The sequence below is a fragment of the Phyllobates terribilis genome, unplaced genomic scaffold (genome assembly GCF_046119375.1).
Source record: "Phyllobates terribilis strain yellow unplaced genomic scaffold, ASM4611937v1 Scaffold_5__5_contigs__length_657084704, whole genome shotgun sequence".
Taxonomy (NCBI): domain Eukaryota; kingdom Metazoa; phylum Chordata; class Amphibia; order Anura; family Dendrobatidae; genus Phyllobates; species Phyllobates terribilis.
This window is the reverse complement of record NW_027362765.1, coordinates 452,765,132-452,783,395: the sequence shown is the minus strand read 5'-3', so window position 1 is coordinate 452,783,395 and position 18,264 is coordinate 452,765,132. Positions and strand designations below refer to the sequence as shown.

The 18,264-nt window shown below is 41.8% G+C and overlaps 1 protein-coding gene across 1 annotated transcript in view; it reads left to right on the top strand.

Annotated features, from left to right (window-relative positions):
• The window catches only part of PCGF6 (polycomb group ring finger 6), a 56,321-nt gene extending 39,813 nt beyond the window's left edge, over window positions 1–16,508 (top strand). The window contains exons 9-10 of the mRNA XM_073685336.1: window positions 5,775–5,861; window positions 13,909–16,508. Coding sequence (XP_073541437.1) covers window positions 5,775–5,861; window positions 13,909–13,965 — 144 coding nt within the window. The 3' untranslated portion in view covers window positions 13,966–16,508. The remainder of the gene's footprint in view (window positions 1–5,774; window positions 5,862–13,908) is intronic.
• The last annotated feature ends 1,756 nt before the right edge of the window (window positions 16,509–18,264 follow it).

Here is an 18,264-nt window from a genome sequence, read left to right as displayed (position 1 = left end):
GGTTTTGGTGGCCTAACTTACATAAGGAGGTGGTAACTTTTGTCGCGTCCTGTGGGGTTTGTGCGCGCTCTAAGACCTCACATACCCGTCCGTCTGGGGCCCTCTTACCTTTGAAGATCCCGGAGCGTCCTTGGACTCATCTGTCTTTGGACTTTATTATGGACCTCCCGCCGTCTTCGGGTAAAACGGTCATACTCGTTGTAGTGGACAGGTTCAGCAAGATGGCACATTTTATCGCTCTTCCTGCTCTTCCTAATGCTAAAACTCTTGCGCAGGTGTTCATTGGGGAGATTGTGAGGCTTCACGGGGTACCCTCCGAGGTGGTGTCAGATCGGGGGTCTCAGTTTGTGTCCAAATTCTGGAAGGCGTTTTGTACACGGCGGGGGATGCATTTATCGTTCTCATCGGCTTTTCATCCTCAGACCAATGGTCAGACGGAACGTATGAACCAGAGCTTGGAGACATATCTCCGGTGTTTTGTGTCAGAGAACCAGGAGGACTGGGCTTCTTTCTTACCTCTGGCAGAGTTTGCTCTTAATAATAGGCAGAGCGAGTCCACTGGTAAGTCCCCGTTTTTTGGGGCATATGGTTTTCACCCCCAGTTTTGTACTTTCAGTAGGGGGGGCTCTTCGGGGGTTCCTGAGGAGGAACGATTTTCCTCATCACTCGCTTCAGTATGGAGAGGGGTGCTGAAGAATCTGAATACTATGGGGAACCGATACAAACGTATGGCTGATAGGAGGAGAGTGTCTGGTCCGGACCTAAGTGTGAACGATCAGGTATGGTTGTCTACCAGGAATATAAAACTTAAGGTTCCCTCCTGGAAACTGGGTCCCAGGTTCATCGGGCCGTACAGGATCAGTTCTATAATTAATCCGGTGGCATTCCGTCTTGACCTCCCCCCTACGTTTAAAATTCACAACGTGTTCCACAGATCGTTGCTTAAGAGGTATGTGGCGCCGGTGGTACCGTCACCTTTTACCTCCCCCTCCAGTGGTGGTCAATGGTAACTTGGAGTTCCAGGTATCGAGGGTCATCGATTCACGCTTTAATCGCCGGTCCCTTCAGTACCTGGTTCATTGGAAGGGGTATGGTCCTGAGGAGAGGATGTGGGTTCCTGCGTCGGATAGTAACGCAGACCGATTAGTTCGGGCCTTCCACACGACTCACCCGGATAGACCTGGCCCTGAGGGTCCGGAGGCCCCTCGTAGAAGGGGGGGTACTGTCACGGGTGTGTCGCCACGAAGATCGTCACGATTACACAGCCTGACTTCTCGCAGCTGAGTTTTTGGTGCTTTGTGTTTTTCGGCAGTGAGGGAGTTAACTCTCTCTCTCTCTGTGCTAGACGAGGTCCAGCCTCGCCCAGCTGCAATCAATGCTGCTGTAGTGGGACTCCTTCAAATGCCTGCCGGTCTGTTAGGGAAGTGTCGGTGAAAGCATTTCATACAGACAAACAGAGCGGATCGTGGTGTTTTGGAGTTCTGAGCTAAGTGTATTTGGTGTGATTTTTCCCTTCCTCGCTTTATCATTTATCTCCTTTCCCGTTGGTGTTCCCTCTGTAGTTGTGAGTAGTTTTTGTATGCAAGGTGGTTTTTGGTTTGACCCTTGTACTGTCTCGTTCGGCTAAGTACTGAGTGTTGGCATATTATTTCCTGTCCCCTATTGTTGTGATCGGGGTCCTTCTCAGGACTAGATTACTGAGGTGCAGGGATCCTCAGGAGGTAGGGGTTACGCTGGCGGCTTGGACCTCTGTACCTTTAAGAGTACCTCCAGGTAGAGGGATTAGTCAGGGCCCCAGCTTAGGGTCAGCTTAGGCCCCTGACCTCCTGTACGCAGAGACAGCGTGACGGAATGTCCTGTGGGCTCCTTCTATGAACTCTGAGCTTCTGTTCCTTCCATACATTTTCTCTTGGATTCAAGTCAGGTGATTGGCTCGGCCATTCTAGCAGCTTTATTTTCTTTCTCTGAAACCAGTTGAAAGTTTCCTTGGCTATGTGTTTGAGATCATTGTTTTGCTGAAATGTCCACCCTCGTTTCATCTTCATCATCCTGGTAGATAGCAGCAGATTTTTATCAACAATGTCACAGTACATTTATCCATTCATCCTTCCATATAAAGTTTGCCAAGCCGTATGCTGAAAAACAGCCATACACCATGATGTTCCCACCTCCAAACTTCACTGTTGGTATGGTGTTTTGGGACATATCCAGTGCCTTTTGGCCTCCAAACATGGTATGTTATGGCATCCAAAGAGTTAAATTTTACTTTCATCTGACCAGACTGTATTCTCCCAGTATTTCACAGGCTTGTATAAATGTTGTTCAGCAAACTAAACAGGCTTGAACATGCTTTTTGTTCAGCAATGGAGTCTTGTGTGGTGAGCGTGCATACAGGCCATGGAGGTTCAGTACATTACTTATAGGTTTTTGTTTAAACAATTGTACCTGCTGATTCCAGGTCTTTCTGTGGCTCCCCACTGGTGGTCCTTGGCTCTTGGACATCTGTTCTGATAATTCTTTTCTCTCCTCTGTCTTAAATCTTGCGGGGAGCACCTGGTTGTGGCCGGTTTATGGTGAAATGATGTTCTTTCCTCTTCTGAATTATGGCCCCAACAGTGCACATTAGAACCTTCAGTAGTTTAGAAATTCCTCTGTAACCAATGCCATCAGTATATTTTGGAACAATAAGGTTGCGAAAGTCTTGAGACTGCTCATTGGTTTTACCCATCATGAAATGGTTTTCTTGTGTGGCACCTTGGTAATGAGACACCTTTTTATAGGCCATGACTTGAACCAGCTGATATTATTTCTCACTAAGTGGCAGGATTGTTTTCTAATTACCGATAGATCTCAGCTGGTGCCATGACTTTCCATGGCTTTTTGCATCTCTTTCTTCAAGTGTTCCATACATTTTACCATAGAACATGTTAAAAAAAGAATTTAAAATAAAAATTAAAGATAATACTTACCTTCTGATGTCCTCCCGGTGTTTTCTTCGCTCCGTCTGGTCTGCTGTATGGGTCGCGGTGTTGTGAAGGACCTGCCATGACGTCATTGAGTCATGTGACCTGACACATGACTCAATGACGTCAGCGCAGGTCCTTCACACCACCGCGAGCCGCCCAAGACACCGGACGGAGCAGAGAAAACACCGGGAGGACATCGTAAGGTAAGTATTATCTTTAATTTTTACCATTATTATTCTTTTTTTTTAACTAACTTGGTCACACTATATAAATCTATGCTGGTTGCTTGGATTTATATAGTGTGAACAAGTTGTCAAGCACTTTCCAAGTGATGCTAAAATCGCTTGGAAAAGCGCTTGATAACCCGCATGCAGAAATGCATGCAAAAACGCTTGACAAACGCTTCTACCTGGCGGGAAAAACGCATGTAAAATCCGCATGCGTTTTTCCTGCCAGGGAGAAGCGGAAAAAATATGCAGCATTTCTGCATCGTGGGCACATAGCCTAAATGGTTTGTCTCTTTGGGGCTTGAGTACCAAATGTTTCAATCCTTTTTCTTCTAACAGTTTCAGCATTTTGAGACTTTCAGTACTCTTTTAGCACCCATTTTCTTGCATCAGTATTTAAATTATTTGCTATTATGGGTTCTCTGTACTATCTGAAAATAAAAAAGTTAAAATTTAAGTTATAATATAATATAACACAAACATCATAGTTATAATGAACACCATTGTTATAGTATAACCCTAACACAAACCCTATTACATTTAATGTCCACCTACTTTTGGTTCATTGTATATATGTATGTGTATATATATATATATATATATATATTTATATATATATATATATATATATATATATATATATATATATATATATATATATATATATATAATATGTGTGTGTGTATGTACCAATAAGCAACACCCCCACTGTAATGGACCAAATCCAGCCATATTTCATAATAGATAGATAGATAGATATGAAATATGGCTGGACTTGGTCCGTTACAGTGCTTATTGGTGAATTTGCCCATCGAGCACCATATCACTGGCCCAATATTGTGAATGTGAAAGTGGAGCGGTGCGGACCCTTGAACCATTCTTTTATTTGTATCCTGTATGTATGTCAGAAAAGACACTCTTATAATATTGTTTTTATTTTCGCACCCATCACCAAGAATACTTGCTTTAATGACAAACAATTACCCCATCCCCTTACCCCAAAAATTGTCTAAATATACATCGTTAAAAGAATAATGTCGACATGCACAAAAAGGTCAGGTTTAGAAGGGTTTCTTAAAAAAAACGGCCACTTAGGTCCAGAAAATGCGACGTCGATTGGCTCTATGTTCTCATCCGTATTTCAGACTGGTGCTGGTGCTGCTTCCTATTGCAGAATAGTGCGTGGTGATTATTTTATTTTATTTATTTTTCTTCCCATGATAAAAAAAAACACCCATTTGCACAAGCTCATTGGCTACAATTGGTCTGTTTTGCACACAGACTATATACAGAATACCTGCTCGTCTGGTCGCTAGTAGGAGGATCCCAGCATACCTGGCGTATTGGCATAATGCATACCATGTCACGACACAAGATCTTATCACAACATCTTTTTTTGTTGCTTTTTTTTGTTGGTTTTTCTTAAATTTTTGGTTATTTCCATGACTTTTATGCCCTGAGGATGACTTAACGCAAACCCCTGTGTACTAATATGACACATCTGCTACTGTGATAAAATACCAAAGTTGCAAAGTCACAAGACAGACCCCCTGGGTGCGGCTGCCGGCATAAGTCCAGCTGCATTTTATGCTGCGGAGGAAGGTGGCTGCAGTCAGTTCTGCCTCCTCCAGCGATATCACATTTTACATTTGCAATAATCCTTTGTCTTGATATGCAGATCCTCCACACCTCCCTCTGTATGAATAATTAACATTACCATACACAACGACGGCTGCCGGGATACAATGTATTAAACATGAATTCCAGAGCCTTTTATCCAGTGCACCACCGTAATAGTCTGTATACAGTACAGACCAAAAGTTTGGACTCACCTACTCATTTAAAGATTTTTCTGTATTTTCATGACTATGAAAGAGTGTGCAAAGCAGTCATCAAAGCAAAAGGTGGCTACTTTGAAGAACCTAGAATATAAGACATATTTTCAGTTGTTTCACACTTTTTTGTTAAGTATATAATTCCACATGTGTTAATGCATAGTTTTGATGCCTTCAGTGTGAATGTACAATTTTCATAGTCAAGAAAATACAGAAAAATCTTTAAATGAGAAGGTGTGTCCAAACTTTTGATCTGTACTGTATGTCCGTTAGTGCTGATAGTCTGTAACCTGCCACAAACCGCAGCTTATCGCGCCTCCTCTACCTCTAGTCCACACCTATGTTGTAGGACGTACAGATGAGTAATGAGCACTTGCGCTCATCACTAATAGTTGAGTTTTCATCGCGTGCTCGGGTATGTACGGAGTATCGCGGATGCTCGAGTGACCTGTTCGAGTCCCCATCCTGCATGTTTCGCAGCTGTCAGACAGCCATAAAACATGCGGGGAATGCCTGTCATACACGGGAAATCCCTGCATGTTTTTTGGCTGTCTATCAGCCGCGAAACATGCAGGACGGGGACTTGAGCACCCACAATACTCAGTACATACCCGAGCACCCGATGCAAACTCGAGTAATGAGCATTTGCGCTCATCACTAGTAAGTATAAATGTGCTTGATTTACCAGTATTTGGTTGGTTTGTAACCATCTAAGGGTTAAATTTTTGTATTTTGATTGTTGACAGGTGGATATTATATGTGCGGATCACCTCCTGGAACATTACCAGACATTAAGGGAAATTCTTGCTGAAATTGGGAAAAGCGCTCTCCAGGTATTGTATAACTGCAGTAACCAGGGGCATCCAGCACCAAGGAGTCATTTCACCACTGCCAGGCTTCCGTCATTCACATATACAGGTGTTTCTTACTATATTAGAATATCATCAAAAAGTTAATTTATTTCAGTTCTTCAATACAAAAAGTCATATTATATGGAGTCATTACAATCAGAGGGATCTATTTCAAGTGTTTATTTTTGTTAATGTTGATGATTATGGCTTACAGCCAATGAAAACACAAAAGTCATTATCTCAGTAAATTAGAATAATTAACAAAAAACACCTGCAAAGGCTTCCTAAGCATTTAAAAATACCCCTTCGTCTGTTTCAGTAGGCTCCACAATCATGGGGAAGACTGCTGACTTAACAGATGTCCAGAAGGCAGTCATTGACACACTCCACAAGGTCTCAGAGTTCCAATTTTCATTTGGAAATCAAGGTCCCAGAGTCTGGAGGAAGAGTGGAGAGGACACAATCTAAGCTGCTTGAGGTCTAGTGTGAAGTTTCCACAATCAGTGATGGTTTGGGGAGCCATGTCATCTGCTGGTGTAGGTCCACTGTGTTTTATCAAGACCAAAGTCAGCGCAGCCGTCTACCAGGAAATTTTAGAGCACTTCATGCTTCCCTCTGCTGACAAGCTTTTTGGAGATGGAAATGTCATTATCCAGCAGGACTTGGCACCTGTCCACACTGCCAAAAGTACTAATACCTGGTTTACAAACAACAGTATCACTGTGCTTGATTGGCAGCAAACTCGCCTGACCTTAACCCCATAGAGAATCTATTATAGAGAATCTATAGGGTATTGTCAGGAGGAAGATGAGAGACACCAGACCCAACAATGCAGACGAGCTGAAGGCTGCTATCAAAGCCACCTGGGCTTCCATAACACCTCAGCAGTGCCACAGGCTGATCACCTCCATGCCACGCCGCATTGATGCAGTAATTGATGCAAAAGGAGCCCCGACCAAGTATTGAGTGCATTTACTGAACATACATTTCAGATTTTAAAAACATTTTTCAAGCTGTTGTTATAAAGTATTCTAATTTACTGAGATAATGACTTTTGTGTTTTCATTGGCTGTAAGCCATAATCATCAACATTAACAGAAATAAACACTTGAAATAGATCACTCTGTGTGTAATGACGCCATATAATATATGAGTTTCACTTTTTTTTAGTGAAGAACTGAAATAAATTAACTCTTTGATGATATTCTAATTTAGTGAGATGCACCTGTAGGTCCTTTAATTTTTCAGCTTGTAAAAAAAAAGTTGGGGGGTGTAAGGTGAGAGAATAGGTAGGGGAAGGCTGATGGAGCAAAAAAGTGCCAACATTTGGGGGAAGAAAAATTGCCAGGAATCCAAAATTTTCACTACAAGTTGGAAATACAGGACTGTTTGTAGTGTGCTTAATATTTTCCTGATCTCTATATCTGGCAGCTTTCATTCAACCTGCCGCAAAATACATGGCATTTTTTATTTTTTGCACAAAAAAAACTGCAAACCACATCAAGACTGTTTGATTTTCATTTTGTGCCAAAGCCATGAATGTAATAATAGAAATATAAAAGAAAACTTCCAAATGAATTTACATTTTAACCTGTGTTCACAAAATTGCTCACCCCAAAATGCTGGTGTTTTTTTTTTTTTCTGTGTGAATTAAAGGGATTGTCCAGGACTTGGTCAATTAATATTAGATCATTGGGATCTGATACCGAACAGTCAGGTTGGAGTTGGGGCAGCACAGCTCCATACACTTAGTGGTCATTCCTGGTACTGCAGCTCAGCTCCTATTCGCTTCAATAGAAGCTAAGCTGCAGTACCCAGTACCGACCACTACGCAGTGTATGGCGCTGTGCTGTTCTGACTTTGTACACTGTCTACATCAGCTGATGATTGGAGGTGCTGGGCGTCAGACCCCTACCGATCTGATATGAATGACTGAATATAGGTCATCAAACTCTAAATAGAGAATTCATACTAATAATTTATTTTATTTATTTTTAAATTATTAATTTCGTGAATATCTTGGTGGGGGAATGAGTGCAGCGTGGTTGGAAATGTCATTTTTTTTTCTATTGTTCCATTGAAACCTTGTGAATAATGTCCAGTGCAGATACACCAGCCATCTCCGTCCTCCCTGTAAATCGTGTTGCTGCAGTGAGCTGAGGAGCGAGACGTCCATTATAGCTGACAGTTTTAGTGCCGGCTTTCCTGGCTCGTAGCATCTATGTAATTGCTCAGTGCAGCTAATTATTATTTTACTGGTTAGATTTTCACTGTCTGCTGAATCTCCAGTGTTAACCATAAAAATGTTATTTTTATTCTTTATATTATAAGCACAGCAGATTGATGGCAAAAAGCCACATCCACGTACATAATACTGCGGCTCGATAACTAACTAAATGGATAAAAGATGTGTAGAAACTCTAATAAAAATGTCATATGTTCTACCAGTTCTCTGAATGCTGAGCTCTGTATAACTGGTTGGACTACCTGGCAGCAGGTTTACTAGTTCTCTAGTGATAATCTGCTGATTAAAAGAGTAGTTACAGCAAGCAGCTCCGTCAGTGACACATCACTGGACTCAGGGTCTCTGCACCTACATCATTATACTCTCAGATTAGGCAGCGAAAACCTGGTGACAGAGTCCCTTTAATCCAGGGTGGGGAACCTGTTTTTTCTGCCAACGGCTATTTGGATATTTATACCATCAAAATTATCAATTTAAAAATGATCTACTATATTTGGTCAAGCAATTAATTATTTGATGGCTTTAACTGCTGCTCTTTGGTGAGGCTGGGTGGTATAGATGATGTTGCTAATCGTAACTGCTATTCCATGATTGTCTGGAGTGTAGTTAACTCTTTGTGATCAGTTTTGTAAAGAACTCTCAGCAGTAAGTCATACCGAACACAGAAGTATGTTACACTGCTGGTCTCCTCAATGTGCGAAATTCATACCTGCTCACAGATCATAGAACTCAGACACTGGAAGGCATGCTATAAACATTACAGGATACACTGAGACTTCTGTATACCTCACATAGGAGACACTGAGACTGCCATATACATCACATAGGATACACTGAGACTGCTGTATATACATCATGTAAGAGTCACTGGGGATGGAGCATATACATCACATAGACACTGGGGCTGAAACATACATAACAGGAGACGCTAGGGATGCAGCACATACATCATAGGGAATGCAGCACATACAACACGGGATGCTGGGGATGCAGCATATACGTCACAGGGGACTCTGGGGATGCAGCATATACATCATAGAGGATGCAGTATGTACATCGCTGGGGATGCAGCATATACATCATAGGGAATGCCACATATACATCATAGGGGATGCAGCACATACATCACGGGACGCTGGGGATGCAGCATATACGTCACAGGGGACTCTGGGGATGCAGCATATACATCATAGGGGAAGCAGCATATACATCATAGGGGATGCAGCACATACATCACAGGGGATGCAGCACATACATCACAGGGGACGCCGGGGATGCCGCATATACATCATAGGGGATGCCGCATATACATCATAGGGGATGCCGCATATACATCATAGGGGATGCAGCATATACATCATAGGGGATGCAGCATATACATCATAGGGGATGCAGCATATACATCATAGGGGATGCAGCATATACATCATAGGGGATGCCGCATATACATCATAGGGGATGCAGCATATACATCATAGGGGATGCAGCATATACATCATAGGGGATGCCACATATACATCATAGGGGATGCCGCATATACATCATAGGGGATGCCGCATATACATCATAGGGGATGCCGCATATACATCATAGGGGATGCCGCATATACATCATAGGGGATGCAGCATATACACCATAGGGGATGCAGCATATACATCATAGGGGATGCCGCATATACATCATAGGGGATGCCGCATATACATCATAGGGGATGCCGCATATACATCATAGGGGATGCCGCATATACATCATAGGGGATGCAGCATATACATCATAGGGGATGCAGCACATACATCATAGGGGATGCAGCACATACATCATAGGGGATGCAGCACATACATCATAGGGGATGCAGCATATACATCATGGGGGATGCAGCATATACATCATGGGGGATGCAGCATATACATCATGGGGGATGCAGCATATACATCATGGGGGATGCAGCATATACATCATAGGGGATGCAGCACATGCATCGCAGGGGATGCAGCACATGCATCGCAGGGGATGCAGCACATATATCACAGGGGACGCTGGAGGCAGGAGCATGCATCAGCAGCTTATATATAGGTGTAAAGTCCTCAGCGCCGCTCATCTGATGAGGAAGCGAGCGAGACCAAACAAACACTATGGTCAAACCTTAATGACGCCATATGACTTGAGACTTGCATTTTCTTCATGAAGCACTTGACCATGACCATTGGTCTTCGTTCGCATTTTTGAGCGCACAGTTAGTAGGGGCCATTTGTAAACTGGGTAACCTATATTTGTATAGGATAGTTACTGTTTATTGCATTGAGTGATTAATCACTTTGCAATACTAGTTTAGTAGGTTTTTCTGCAATTCTCTAGAAGAACATTATATGTTTTCTGTACTTTACCTAATTACTGTTACAGGATATAATTGCGGTGACTCCTTTTTACTTTCGAAGTCTCTAATCAGCAAGTGTAAATTGTGCCAAGCAGTAGAGTCCCAAGGTCCGCGTCAGTGATTATTTCTATTTTTATATTTTTCCTATCCACCATTAATAGGATAAAAGAAGTAAATTATAAGATGCGCTCAGTGGAAACTTTGTAGCTATATTTATATTGTTTTGGTGGAGGAATATTTGATAATGTGCTAATATAACGATCTGGCAGCGCAGTCGGGAAAGTGACCTTTGTATGGAAAGAATTCACAATCCGGGCAGAGCTATGGCCTTCTCAAAGTACTGCACTGCACATTTCCTCTCCATATACAACCCCTGGCAAAAATTATGGAATCACCGGGCTCGGAGGATGTTCATTCAGTTGTGTAATGTTGTTGAAAAAAAGCAGATCACAGACATGGCACAAAACTAAAGTCATTTCAAATGGCAACTTTAGGGCTTTAAGAAACACTAAAACAAACCAAGATTAAAAATGTGGTACTCAGTAAGGGTAATTTTTTTTCAGACCAAGCAGAGGGAAAAAATTATGGAATCGCTCAATTCTGAGGAAAAATTATGGAATCACCCTGTAAATTTTCATTTCCAAAACTAACACCTGCATCAAATTAGATCTGCTAGTTAGTCTGCATCTAAAAAGGAGTGATCACACCTTGGAGAGCTGTTGCACCAAGTGGACTGACATGAATCATGGCTCCAACACGAGAGATGTCAATTCAAACAAAGGAGAGGATTATCAAACTCTTACAAGAAGGTAAATCATCACACAATGTTGCAAAAGATGTTGGTTGTTCACAGTCAGCTGTGTCTAAAATCTGGACCAAATACAAACAACATGGGAAGATTGTTAAAGGCAAACATACTGGTACACCAAGGAAGACCTCAAAGCGTCAAGACCGGAAACTTTAAAGCAATATATCTCCAAAACAGGAAATGCACAACAAAACAAATGAGGAACGAATGGGAGGAAACGAGTCAATGTCTGTGACCGAACTGTAAGAAACCGCCTAAAGGAAATGGGATTTACATACAGAAAAGCTAAACATAAGCCATCAGTAACACCTAAACAGAAAAAAACAAGGTTACAATGGGCATAATTTTTGCCAGGGGTTGTATTTGAAGAAAGAAGCATTCTCATAACATACATGAAACCTGTCACTCCAGCTCTACTCTCCACTCAGTGCCACTACCTCTATGCTGTGAGACTTCAGGCAAATGAGTCATCAGTCAAGCAGGAGGCGGCGGCGGCGCAGGATGGAATAGAGCTGGAGTGACAGAGGCTTCAGATGTCCTATAACTCTTCAGCTTCATTTGCTTATCAATTCAAATGCTGGCTTCTCAGGAAAGGAGGAACAAACTGGCCATGTAACGCTATTCCTGGCCTTGTCTTTGAAAGATATATAACAGTATCTATGACATGATTTACTAACCATGGAACTGGGGCCACCGCTGCTTGATTGACTGAAAGCCTCTATACTGTGTGACTTCAAGCAAAGGAGTCATCAGTCAAGCAGGAGGCGGGAAATAGAGTTGGAGTGACAGAGGCTTCAGCTCTACAATTAGTCCTTCAGCCTCATTTCCATATCAATCAAACGCTGATTTCTCAGTAACAGAGGAACAGACTGGCCATGTAAAGGTATCACTGGACTTGTCTTTGAAAGTGCTACGTGCACACTGAAATAGTTTGGGGTGTGAAATCCTGCAGGTAGCTATCTAAAATATTAGATCCTACTAAATTATATATACAGTCCCTATTAGACCTGTGTGTCTCCATAGACTATAAACGGACCTGTATGTAATGTGATCCTGCAATTCCGTGTTGCTCAATAGAAGAGGGGACAGATAAAAATGTAGGTAGTAACACACGGCTGCAGCCAGAATATTACACGTTGTTGTGTTTTGTGCACTGATGCTTTAAATCCAAGCAGGGTGTTTCTGCACAGAAATCCTTGACTGGCTGGGCAGACGTGATTCCAGCTGGCAGACAGCCTGGCGGCCTGTGAGCAATTAACACAGGTGCCCAGGGACGGCAGAGGAGAAGCTAGCTGGTTAATAAGTTCCTAGCTTTCTGGTATTGCAACAGGGGTGTCGTTACCTCCATGCTGGCTCATCGGCACTTGACGATATATGTAAACGTATAATGTAACGCAATTTGCATGCACTATTGCACAAAGAAATAAGTATGAAGACTATTGTGTAGTCTTATAACACACCGTATACCTACAAAGAACTACACAACATTGTAGTGTGGAAATAAAATGAATTGTTGATTGATAAACAAGAAATAAAAATCAGGAAGGGGATAAAAACAACACCAGGCAGGGACAGATAGCATATACTATCTCTATGTACTGTATTGTTCAGTTTTTGGCATACTGTAATTTACTAAATTCTGTCTTTGATGAGCTATTGGGTTATTTGTCTTACTTTTTATGACATTTACTTTACCGCAATCAGTTGTGTGGCATATACTATCTGTCCCCACCTTGTTTTCCATCGGGTGTTGTTTTTATCCCTTTCCTGATTTTTATTTCTTGATTATCAATAAACAATTCATTTTATTTCCATACTACATTGTTGTATAGCTGTTTGTAGGTATACTGCAATTTAAATGCATGTGTAATTGAAATATTGCAGTAAATTTGCTTGTATTCTGCATCACCTCTCGCGCTTTCCTTCTGTGCTCACTTGGTGCCAGGTATCTAGTTATGTCACGCAAGGTGTGGGAAAGACTTAGTACAACATAAAGGGAAGAGGGAAAGGGAGCCCAGACTCTAGGGAAAGTGGGAAGTGGAGACCTCCTAGGCTGATCTAATATCACCCTGTCTCCACTAACAACCCTATATTGGTTCTTCACCCATTGCCACACACGAACCTCGCCCTGTCTTTCCCTGGCGTTAGGCCCTGGATAGGGAAGGGAGGGGGATGAGCGCTAGTCGATGCCCACTGACAACTAAAGACAACAAGGGGAACAAACAAGGGAAGATAGTTTAGCTTTAGTCGACTTCAGCGAGATGAAGACCCGTCCTCATACCTCCAGAGAGGATGAAGTAATGCACTTGCTCCGAGCCTTCACAAAGGGTAATGTGAGTATCGCTGACACCTCCCTCTAGCAGACAGCAGGTATTTATACACCCAGGCCAGGGTGTTAATTAGCCAGAGGAAGGTAGCAGCTGGGTCCTAGAGACAGCCTCTAAGAAGGTGTCTTTAATGCCAAACGTAGAGATCTCCTGCAACCAACTGCAGGGCGACTGTCACTTCTGACACACCCGTGATAAGTTAAATGATGCCATTTATGTAAGGCCAATATATCCTATTATAATCTGTATCCTTGTTCTGCATTGTTTGCCTTCAGGATGGATTACTCGTCCTTCACTTTGGCCTGGGCCTTTCTCCGATACCATTGACTTGAGAGGATTTTCTGAAAGTTTTCCTCCATGGGGCTCAGACGATGTGAAAATGAACACAGACGTTCCCTTTGTGAAGATGTGGGATGAGCACTGCGGCAGGGCTATTGCGGGTTTATGTGTCGTCAGTGTCACAAGCATCATTCTAATCAGTGCTTATGATATTGCATATTTCTCCTATATCAATGAGCTCGGTATTAGAAGTGATGGTCTCCAGATTGCTGGGAGTTGTAGTTACTAAGCCGCTGATTGCAAACCACTGATATAAATTTGCACTGGTAAGTCTTTGTAAAAACCAAATAATGACTTTCTGCATAGTGTAGTTTTACATAATTCCTTAGTTGTCCATGGAAAAGTTTAGCAGAAACTCTGTAAATTATGTTGTTAGTGTTAGTCCGGGCAAAGGTGGACCCGTTAGGCTGTGTGCACACAAAGGCGTTTGGAATGGATGTTTTATAAAATCTTCCTCAAAAACTCTTCCAATTTACACTTTTTATTTTTGTATTTTTTGGGGAGGGGGTTGAAGAGATTGATTTTGAAACTTATTTGGAGAGGTTTCATTCAAATTCCTCTTGAAACTATGCAATGACCAATCGTAATGCAGCAACGGGCACTTCAGGAAAAAAGAAAAACTTTTCCAAAACTCATCAAAACTGCTTCAGGAAATGAAAAACTCCTCCAAAACATTTGATTCCTAAAGTGGTTTGTGCTATTTAAAAAAAAATAAAAAAATCGGTTATTCATTGGAGCACTCTGTGTTGGGCTAGGATCACACATACAGTTTTGGATGCAGTTTTTTTTAGAAATGAAAACCAGGAATAGATATAAGGCTGCATTGACACTTCCATTTCCGTTTTTATATTTATGAAAAATCTTCTTTTTTTTGTCCTTGTCATCTGGTTTGCATATTAGTTTTTAAAAACTGAAACATGGAGACTGATTTTTTTTTTTTGATCCATTCACTCTCCACAATGGATCAGTTAAAAATAGATGAAGCACGGATAGAAAACTTGAAGTACAAAGTCTGTCTTCGGCTTTTCAGCAGTTTTAATGGATCCCCATAAACTTTAATAGCCGAGTCTGATTCACAAAACAGATGAGGATAGGACACTGTCATTTTTACATTGCTGTGCATTATGTTCATTATTTGTGGTGCTGACAGATCCCAAGCAGAATCCACCTGAAAAAGACGTTTTGTGCACATACCCTTAATTTATGTTCAGTTTTTTGTTTGTTTTTTTAAGGCCGTCAAATCCAACATGGTTTTCAAGAGAAATACAAATGGTGTTTGACAAGATTTTCTGATCCGACACATTTTTAAATTTCTTTTTATTGTGGTTTTCCGGAGGTTTTTAAAGAGGTTTTTACATCTTTTTTTTCTCTTGCACCCTTTTGATTTGACAGAATCAAGTTTAGCGCAGATTCCACAGGAAAGCCGCATGAAAAAGTGACTTGTAATTTATTTTTTTCTTCCTTTGCGGGGTTTTCAAAACCTTGTCGTAAAAACTCTCTGTATGCACAGTAATGTGGGTTTCCCATAAAAGTATTTGAAGCAATTATTTGATGTGGATTTAAAAGCGGATCTGTTTTAAAAATCCATGTTGGAAAACAAAAATCTGTGACTATATCCTTAAGTTATGTGTAAAAGATACGCTGGTCAGCACGACCACAGGGTGCGGCAGCAGCGTTTTGCCAATACTACTGAGAGCTGTTTGCCCCCTTTTAGCTGAGAGTCTCATATTAGGATTATTGGGGTATGTTCTCATGTGGCGAATCCCCAGTAAAGTTTCTGCATCATAAAAACACAGTAAAATCCGCAGTGACAATTTGCTGCTGCGTGACAAGTCTGGACTTTACTCACATTTCGCCCTATATTGCAAAGGTTAATTTAACTTGCTGCAGGTGTCAAATCCGCAACGCAGGTCAATTTTCGCAATGATATTCTTTATTCTTCCACAGCGTGGGAACGTGATTTAGTCAAATCTCAATGACAACACTGGTACTGTATACGTAGAACATTTTCTACTAGAGAATCCGCAGTAGAATATCCACTGCATTCATTACATGGCAATATACCCTCAAGCAGGGGAAATTAGCGATCACTATTATCCACAGGGTACCGACCTAGGTGAAGCTTCAGCGAATGGCTGCCAGAGCGAGGAACGACTGTTCCTAAATATCCAGACAAGCTAGATTCATTTAGTACCTTCATTTTACTACTTATAAAAATGTGTAAAAAAAAAAATTCACTTTATGTATAGTTTATGTGGATTCAATAAATTTGTTGCAAAGTCACTCAAATTTATGTTTCTCGGATGCTTCATTGAGGGACCCATGGTTTGTGTGCCCCCCCCAATGAAGTCTACGAGAAAGCTTTTACGTTGAGTACCAAAAATCCTCTTCTACAGGGAGAAATTAATTCACTTACAACTTCAGATTATTTAGTACTAGTGTACATGGATTTCTATAGGTGTTGGGAAGAAAAATATCTATTTCTTTCTTTTCTTTTTCCTGTATATACTTGTAATAAAGGCAGTTTCAACATAAAGTATTAGATGTCTTCTTAATATTGTTATTTGATTTGTTACTTGTTTTATAAAATACAGATTACTATAAAAGAGGTTTTCCCCAACCGTCTAATGACACACTAGCACTTAACTGCAGTACTATAAATCGGAAGGTTTAGCACAGTCCTGGAATTAAGGCCCTGGCCACACAGTGACCTAAAACAGTTGGTTTTTGAACAACACTTTCCTTTCAACCTTGTCACAACATGTGTCCTATGTCATGTCTGCATGCATGGTGTCACAATGGAGTTGGGACTATGGGTTCTAACTAGGTTCTTAGAACTAGGGGCGCCCTAGTCTATCCCTTTCCCCTGGATTACTCCTGAAGGTTGAGACGCGGGGGTCTCGTACCTTGCTATGCTCCTATATCAACCCTTATCTGTTCCTCCCCAAACACCCAGGGTAGTGGGGTGTATAAGATCATATTAACCAGACAAACAAGAGAAGACCAGCAGGGATAGATGAAAATACCAACCATACAAAATACATTCACCAGAGTGGAATACATGAGAGTTAAAGGAAGGAGAAGCCAAAATAGGAGAGGATGGGGATGTGCACACAGACAAAACCCCAAGCAACAATCTCATGAACAAATCTCCGAAATGCCAACTCCAACCACAAAGTACACCTCCAACTCTAAACCAGGCAGAAAGAACGAACACTGGCAACTCCTAAGTGCCAGAGGTGAGCATATATAGCAGACGGGAGTGGCCAACACTGAACAGATGAGACAATCCAGGTAGGAAAGCTCCAGCAGCTTCAACTGAACAGATTAACCCTTGCACTGCTAGCAAGGAAAAAGCATGCACTGTTTTATAAGATGGTGAAGTACTTCTAACCAGTGCAGGAGTTTGTGAAACTAGACACCGCGGTCTTCTGGGCCCTCTCTGTCTCACTATCCCCGTGGCACATGGAATGGGCTCAGGAACTGAGCGTGCACCATACCTGGTAGATTCAAGTTGTTACACAGCCAACATCTGCCTGTAACAGCAGCAACCAGAACTCGCTTGATGCTTTGCTGTCCCAGTTTTTCCTCTTATTTTAGTCTTGCTCCTCCCCTGAGTAATTCATTTTTTATTTTTTTTTGTTAAATTCACTATATGGTTCCAGTTATATGAGCCTTCTTATTTAGTGCTAGTTTTTATGGTCTTTACAAGCGTGGTCACAGGATCCTCGGGGACGTGTCTTTAGGCTACTCTGTATTATTAGCTTGTGAGCAAAAACACCCTTGGTAAAGGACAAAAAATTTTCATTAAGTAAATGGCCCATATCTCTGGAACCGAATGGCAGATTTAAAAACAACAAAAAAATGTCAATCAGGGTAGCGGCAAGAATAAAATTAGAGTAAAAACTGGCCACCTCTCATCTGGTAACAGGTCCTTTTAACTGTTTAGATGTCTCTAAAACTGGCATTTAGGGCTCTTTCACACGTCCTGATATTTCCGGTACCAGAGACGTCCGTGTGCGCCTGTGTGGTAACCGTATGCCGCATCAGGAGCACACATACCGGCGCATGGGAATCAGCGGTACAGTTAGCACTGTTCCCAAGCCCCCGCCGGGTGCTGAACGCTGCCCTCATCATGGTTCCCTGCTGGCGTTGCAATCAGCACCAGCAGGGGATAGTGATGAGAGTTGTAGTCTGCACCCGGTATAGCCACCTGTAAAAATAAGAATAAAATTTAAAAAACATATACTCACCTGTCCTAAGTGTTCCCCGCTGTAATCCATGCAACCGCT